Source organism: Zea mays, chromosome 2, assembly GCF_902167145.1.
Source record: "Zea mays cultivar B73 chromosome 2, Zm-B73-REFERENCE-NAM-5.0, whole genome shotgun sequence".
Lineage (NCBI taxonomy): Eukaryota > Viridiplantae > Streptophyta > Magnoliopsida > Poales > Poaceae > Zea > Zea mays.
In genome coordinates this window covers 14,931,479-14,938,987 of record NC_050097.1, presented here as the reverse complement: position 1 = coordinate 14,938,987, position 7,509 = coordinate 14,931,479, and the positions used below count along the sequence as shown (strand labels likewise).

The window sequence follows — 7,509 nt, the reverse complement described above, 5'->3', positions numbered from 1 at the left end:
CAATTTCAACTACTAGCTATTAGTTTTTGAGGTTTGGAATATGGCCTTAGTCTATCCAAATCTTCGATTTTTCATACTTAACCATAAATAACCATAAGAGATTGTACAAAATTAAAAGGGGCCACTTTGCCTCCGTTAAAGACGATGTGCAAAAAACAAACAATGATGGAAGGACGTTTCAAGTTCACGCGTCGTCCGTCTCTTGGTTGTTTAACCTCTGTGCAATATAACATAGTATTACTAAGTATAATGTCTATGCACTTGTGATGACATATAATTTTATTTGATATTTAATGAAAAAAGTCAATATCAAAACAAATATATGGTTCACATACTAATATCTGAAACTGATAACAACACATTTTATACTTTATATAGCCAAAAAGCTAAGTAAGTTATAAGTTAAAAAAGAGTTTGACCCTTTTTTATCTTAGCAAAAAGGCTAAGAAAGCAAGGTGGTACTATGCGATAGCGCTTTAGTTCATGTAGCTTTCTATCATATTAGGTATAGGTAGTTTTTCCTAGCCTATTTGTGTTGTAACAACCTATTGAATATTGTTGTTACGTGAGAAGCGAAGAAGATAAATAGACCCAAGTGTTTCATACTTGTACCATAGAAAACTAGTGTTTTAGAAGAGTAGAGATGAATTAGACACTAGATGTTGTAGTCTTACGTTGTTCCTTTTTGATCTTCTAGAACGATCGCTTAAAGCAGGTAATGTTTGTATGCTTTTATCTTGAGAACATATTGAATGCAAACCACGTTTTGGTGTAAACCATTTGCAAATATACTAAAAAAAGTTTCAAAAAAATCTGAAAAAAACATGAATGTCATCTCGACTTACCTCATTCATATACAAAATTTCATGGTCAAATTTATCTTACTCTAACAGTTACAAAAAAGACAAAATTTCTGAAAAACAGTAGTAGTTCAAAAGCATCAAAATTTTCTTTTTTGTACCTGCTAGAGTAAGATGAATTTGACCATGAAATTTTGTATATAGATGAGGTAAGCTGAGATTACATTCATGTTTTCTTTTAGAATTTTTTGAAACCTTTTTAGTATATTTGTATATAGTTTGCACCAAAACGTGGTTTGAATTTAATAAGTTTCCTTTTATCTTAGGGCATGTTTGATCTATACTTTCATACGGAATCAATAGTTCACTATAATCGAAAATCGAATTACGACAATCTTTAAGTTTTCTAGAATTGAAACATGGTGGGGAGAACCGAAACCGGCTTAATCGAAATATAAATACGTAAATCTTGTACATATATTAAAAAATAAAAAATACTACTCTGTGGTAATTATATAAAAATTTTAAGGTCCAGTTTATGAGTCATAAAATCCGAGTGGATTGAAGGTGTTAGAATCTCCTTCTTATTAGAGGAGCTATCTCTTATTCATAAAAATTAAGACACTAAACTTTAGCAAATTTTTTCCAAAAAAACTGTTTCTATCACGTAAGTTGCCTTTTTATGTTCTCCGGATTTTGTAGATTAAAGAGAAGCGGGAGGGAACTCATGTAGAGGAAACCACATATGCAATACTACAAATTGCCCATGCTCACTACTTGGCTTGTGGTAGGTAGAGTCGAGGTCGTGTTGAAATCTCAGACGGGAAATAAAATCCCCAGATGCACTGGTTTTACAAAGAACAAACCGGTGTACAATCACACTCTTCACACCCTGTACGAGCAAAGGTTAGCGCGTCCAAGATGGCCATGGGTGCGTGTGCATAGCGGGCGATTCATCACAGTAGCCAAAGCCACAGGCAAGCAGATTTCAGTGACTGAAAGTTCTTCTCCAGGCGATGTGGTCCCTTCGCCCTCGGGCCATCGGCGCAGTGCTCAGGCAGGACAACAGTGACGGAGAAATCGAAGTCCTATATGTCCTGCCGGCTCCATCGACGTTTCCTCAGGCGCAGAAATCTCGTGTAGACATCTCGTGGTCTTGAGGACCAGGACCAGGCTCCGGCCGTTCATCATGTCGCCACGGATACCTCCATGGTCTCCTGGTGCCTGGATTCCGTTCTGGAGGAGTACTGCTGCTGCTGCTGCCTCCGTCCGGCGGACCTGGCGGCCTGCCTGGCGCGGACGGCGTCGAGCCGCATCTGCTCGCCGCGGCACTCCTCGCTGCAGAAGGGCGTGTCCCCTCTGTACATGAAGATGTCGCAGTCGCGTCCCAGCGGCTTGGCGCAGAGCGCGCAGGCGTCCATCGTGGGCAGCAGGCTAGGCTCGTAGTCGTAGACCGGCTCGGCGTCGAAGAAGAAGAAGGAGGAGGAGGCCATGGCGAGCGTTTAGGCGTTGGTGTGGCTCTGGCTAGCCTAGGACGGCCTGATGCCTTGAGCTAAGCAAGCTTTGCCTGTCGTTGGCTATTTGCCTGGTGCTGCTACAGCTACAGGTTGTCGGAGACTCGGGGGAGGGCGATGTGATGTGAGGTGGGCACTGGGGAGGCGTTTATAGTGCAGACGACGAGGAGTCGACGTCGGGGCAGGAGGGCAACACGCCAACACGGCGCGTGAGAGAACAGGGGTCAGGCGCGGGCGGGGTGGCCCACCACGGCCCACGGGTAGGGGCAGGGCAGGGCGGGGCAGGGCAATACCGCCCACCAGACGGGCGGAGCCACCGAACCTGGCAGGCGAACGGGATGGAGTGGTTCGGTTCTTTATTCCTGCAGTGGTTGGCTTCGGCCTGACGACTTGATGGCCGCAGCGCCCGTGCCCTGGGCGCGTGGCCCACGCCCGCGCCTCCACCGGCCACCACGATGAGAACGACGTGAGGCGACAGGCAAGTCACGCTCGACAGCGACGTCGCCGTGGGCTGTGGTTCGAAAGGAACACCCCGGAATGGCAACTTCCGGTACTGCACGAAAACCGTGTGCGATGATGCGACAAGCTTGTTCGGGGGCCGGGAGAACAGAGAAAAATTTCTTTTGCTGTACAATTTTAAAGAGTAAGAAGATTTTAGTCATTCTAATACCAGACATGGCAAAGCCCCCAGTGGACTCCAATCACCCAACCTTTCCCGGTTTTCCCATAGGAATAAAAAGCAGGCGACATAATTCCATGGATTTTGTAATAATCAATGGAAAAGAGGAGGTCGGAATCGTTTGGGACAAATCTATACCATTAGGCAAAGCTCCAAACTTTGGCTTAAACTAATGTAAACGCCCTGGCGCCGGTAATAAGGGAACCGGACCTTTCCCCAACATACTACTCTAGTGCCCACTGGCCACTGCCCACCACTGTTTTTTTTAGCTGCTTTATTACGGGAATCTCGGGGAAGTGGGGTTCATGACATGCACGCCAGGCGGCACACCTGTGGGTTGTGGCTCGTCGACGTACTTGCGGCGTGCGGGGACTGTTGGCAGGTGTCCAATAGGCAATGGCCAATTGGCCATTGCATCAGGCCATCGCCCATCAGCTGCTGCATGAAGTCTGACCATTTTTTTTTCTTATCTTGGACCATTTATATAAAAAACACATTTAGATTTCTACTATAATTATAACCGGATTTAGAAACAGGTTGATGTCATGATATATACCACCGTGGTCACCATAGATCATAACATCAAGGTATCCAACGTCGTGGCGTCCAATAATGTGAAAACACCTCTGTCAGCGCTCTGGGTACAGGTACCTTAGGCGATAATAAAACTAGGTCTCCCTGGAGAGTACAACCTACAAGTCCACCTTCGAGGCGGATCGGAGCGACAAGACTCCTCTAAGGATACAAGACAATATGTGGCTCGCAGTTGCGGATCCAGGAATGCAGGGACATAGCCAGAAATTTTTTTAGGATGGACTGAACTAAACCACTGTAGTATAGAAGCTCATTCTATATTGTACGTATACACTAAAAATATTAGAGAAGGCTCTATTGGAGCTCTATGGACTAACAGCGTAGGAGGGGCTCATGCCCCGCCCGCGCCCACCGCAGCCTCCGTCTCTGCAGGATTGGACTAAATTGTAGCCTAATTTTATAGTGACCAGTGGTAAAGGTGGCACAAGTTGGTAGACTTATTTTTCTCTCCTCTTCCTCATCCCTTCTGTTCTACCATCCATCTATATCTCCAATGGAGTGAGGGCTCATTTTTTCTCTATATTCTTCATCCTTCCTTTTCCTCTATCCTCCACCTCTATATTCAACGGAGTTTCACGGATGTAGCCCCCAACCTCCACTTCAGATGTACCCCTAGTGGCTAGGACCCCTACCACGAGTCACTACGAGAGGCCCTTGTCACACAAGCCTTCGTCAGACTCTCTTCTGCAACAGCCCTTGCCAACCAATTGGCGAGCGGACGCACCACGTGGCAATTGGCAAGGTCCGATGGCGCCATGTGTCTCGGGGGTCCCATTGGGGCCTGGACCCCCCGAGAGGACTTGTTCAAGCCACTCAACATCGACGTCTGCGTAGGGCCTGGGAGCCCTATGCTTCCGGGTTCCAAGAGGCTCTGTCTGTTGCGGTGTTCAGGGCAAGCCACGTGTTCTTCGGCCTCTACGATGACGACAGGTGGCTCCAGATGCCCCTGGCCGATGGGCTCCCGCGCCACGTGGCCGGCCGCCTACACCATAATCGGTCAAGGAGTTGGTGGAATCAAAAGACGTTGTCGCGCATGTCCGACAGAATACGCGTTAGTGTAGCAACATCGTGCCCACTTTCTGACTATCAGGCCCCAAAAATTTGCGGTGTGGAAATGTGGTAGCGTGTGTGGCATGCGGCACGGCCTGCCACGACACCTATCGCGACGTGGACGGTACGTGCCATGAACTTTCACGTTCCAGGTGACCCATGCATACGTCATGGTGTGCACAGCCCCATTCATCCGCGATATGCGCAGACACAGGTTCCCAGGGTTCGTTTGTATCACTGTGGAGGCCCACTCCTCGATCTGCCACGTCCGAGTCATCTAGTACGAGCAGGACATGCATCTATAGCACCTGTAACACTTCTACAGGACCGGACAGGCTTACATCTAGACCCCGTTTGGTTAAGGGTGACTAAACTAAACTTTAGTTATTTTTAGTCACTAAAGAGCCAAACAAGGTGACTAAAGTTTAGTCCTCTAGTCACCAAATGGGTGACTAAAAGGAAGTAAAAGTTGATTTTTACCATCTTTACCCTCTCATTAATAACCTGCACGCCCACCTGTATTTTGCTTCAGGCAACGTGCCCATGCTGGTAGTAAATAAGGGTAATGCGGTCATTTTGTGTAGTAATTAATGTTCTTTAGTTAAGTTTAGTCACCTAAACTAAATATGGTATTTTAGTGACTAAACTTTAGTCAGGTGATTGAAGGAGCTAAACGGGACCTTAATATAGGGTAGGACAGGCGCCTTTCTGGTCCACTTAGCAGTTGTAACCCCTCTCCCTTGTAGCCATGTGTGGAGAAAGAGAACACAAGTAAGCAAGTACAGTTTACTCGAACCAATTCATGAACAGTTGAAGCGCACACGGTGTTCCAAAAATTGGCTCTGAATTTGGAGGCAAAAGCTTTCCAAATGCATCGAATTTACAAAAATCATGTTACACTAGGACTAAGGCACTGACTGTGGCACGCAGGCCAAGCCTCGTGCAACCAGAGCAACTCCGATGGAGATCGTCTTCTCCGACTTCCGGCATCCGCGGGCATCATTCACCGCGAAGCTCGGCTCAGGGCCGCTCGATCTGATCTAAGAGTACGTTTCTCCGAATCCCAACCTTCACGAGGCAAACGACCAACCAAACCGTTGGCTTGAGTCTCTCAATCTGTGCAGGCGCAGCTCCGGGCCACCCTCCGGCGGGCGTTCATCAGGTCGCCACCGCGGACACCTTGCTGGCCTCCCGGTGCCCCCTCCGCGCCTCCGTCCCTGACGCGTACGGCTGCCTGGCGCGGATGGCGTCGAGCTGCATCTGCTCGTAGCGGCACTCCTCGCTGCAGAAGGGCGTGTCCCCTCTGTACATGAAGATGTCGCTGTCGCGCGCCAGCGGCTTGGCGCAGAGCGCGTGCACGCCGGGCTCGCCGACGGGCTCGGCAGCGAAGAAGAAGGCGCTGGCGAGATGTGCTGCCATGGCTTTGGTTTTGGCTCTCCGTGCGCTGCTAGCTGCACTGCAAGAGTGTAGAGAAAGAACTAGAGACTGGAGAGGACGGGATGGGCGATTTGAGCTCAGCTCGGACGCGAACTGCGGAGCAGTATATATGGCGGGCTGGGAGTCAGGGACTGGGCGGGCGCTCGCGCTGGGCGTGCAAGGAAAGATGGCGCGGCGGTCTCTGGGGCGCGCGAGCCGTCTCGCTGGGCGAACTGGCAATACCGCCCGCCCGCATTGACGGAGCCGACAAACCGGGAAGGACAACGGAGTGGTTTCCATTCTTTATTATTAAGACAAGGGGCCATGGACATGATGGACCAATGGTTCGGTGGCTTCCGGCCAGGTTCTGCTTGGCGGCAGCTGTGTCCGCGCCACGCACGCGTCCCCGTTACATGCAAAAACCGTGTGCTGCGCTCTCATAGGAAGGAACCCAAGCAAATGCACCACTTGCTCAGCTTTTGTGTAGCAAATGCGGGGAATCAGAATGTGTGCGAGATAGCTTCGTAAAAACAGTACAAAAACCAATCTAAATCTACCAAATCCAAATCCACTAAAACGGTGGATCTAGAAGCCAAATTTATCATTTGTATAGAGATACTCCACCAAACTGAATTACCCATGAGTAAATATTCTATGGAAAAGCATATCAACTTGGCTTAATAAACTAACCATAAATCTTAACCTCCTTTTGCCAACCTAGAGGCCGGAAACCCACATGTTAAGCACGCAAGTGGCAGAGAGCACTTGGCGCCAGAATATCATCATGGCACCGGTTTTAAGGCAGGTGGCACCACGGCACATCCGAAGCACTGCGTAATACCGCTAGGGGACTGGTGGTTCTGCACTCCTCTGGTGTATAAAAAAAAGTTTGGAGAGAATCAATGGAATGGCTTAGAAAACTTCGGGGGTGGGCAGGTTTCGCCTTCACATTGGTGCACGGCACCAGATTGCATCGACCATTGGTCAGGCATATATGCCAGGTTTCGCCCGGGGGAGCAGCTTCTTTCTCGAGATCGGCGAGTTGAATTAGTTTAGGTCGCTTCATAGACAAGCACCACACTGGGATTTCGCCCAGGGGAGCAGCTTAGAGAACGTCGAAACCATAATTGCAGCGTGCAAAGTGCGCAGTGCACGTTTGTATTTACAGCAAGACTAATAATCCAATCCACTGCTGATTATATATATCTCTACCAGTCATGTTTCAATCCATATAATAGTTAGCTCTTTGTAGTCCATATGTCCTGCTTTCTAGTAGTTCTTTTTTTTCTTCTCTTTGTAGTTGTTATGTATGGATTGAAGCAAACGTCACAGTTACAGGCAGGGGCGGTAGGGGCCATGACTCCTCCCAAAGCTGTGGTGTGTGTATACGTATATATATTAAACTCTGTGCACTCTAAATAATCAAAGGTTTAATATAGTGGTTTGTAATATATGA

General features: G+C 48.2%; 2 protein-coding genes across 2 annotated transcripts; both read right to left on the bottom strand.

Moving 5' to 3' along the window:
* Positions 1–1,589: 1,589 nt before the first annotated feature.
* LOC100275085 (uncharacterized) lies at positions 1,590–2,414 on the bottom strand. Its single transcript, NM_001147658.1, has one exon. It carries the CDS (start codon positions 2,291–2,293, stop codon positions 1,988–1,990), a length of 306 nt encoding a protein of 101 aa, NP_001141130.1. The 5' UTR covers positions 2,294–2,414; the 3' UTR covers positions 1,590–1,987.
* Positions 2,415–5,464: 3,050 nt separating this feature from the next.
* Positions 5,465–6,360, bottom strand: LOC100278820 (uncharacterized). Its single transcript, NM_001151970.2, has one exon. It carries the CDS (start codon positions 6,351–6,353, stop codon positions 5,796–5,798), a length of 558 nt encoding a protein of 185 aa, NP_001145442.2. The 5' UTR covers positions 6,354–6,360; the 3' UTR covers positions 5,465–5,795.
* Positions 6,361–7,509: the final 1,149 nt, after the last annotated feature.

Coding starts and splice junctions, on each gene's coding strand:
- LOC100278820 (NM_001151970.2), bottom strand. CDS start 6,353: ATGGAAACCACTCCGTTGTCCTTCCCGGTTTGTCGGCTCCGTCAATGC.
- LOC100275085 (NM_001147658.1), bottom strand. CDS start 2,293: ATGGCCTCCTCCTCCTTCTTCTTCTTCGACGCCGAGCCGGTCTACGAC.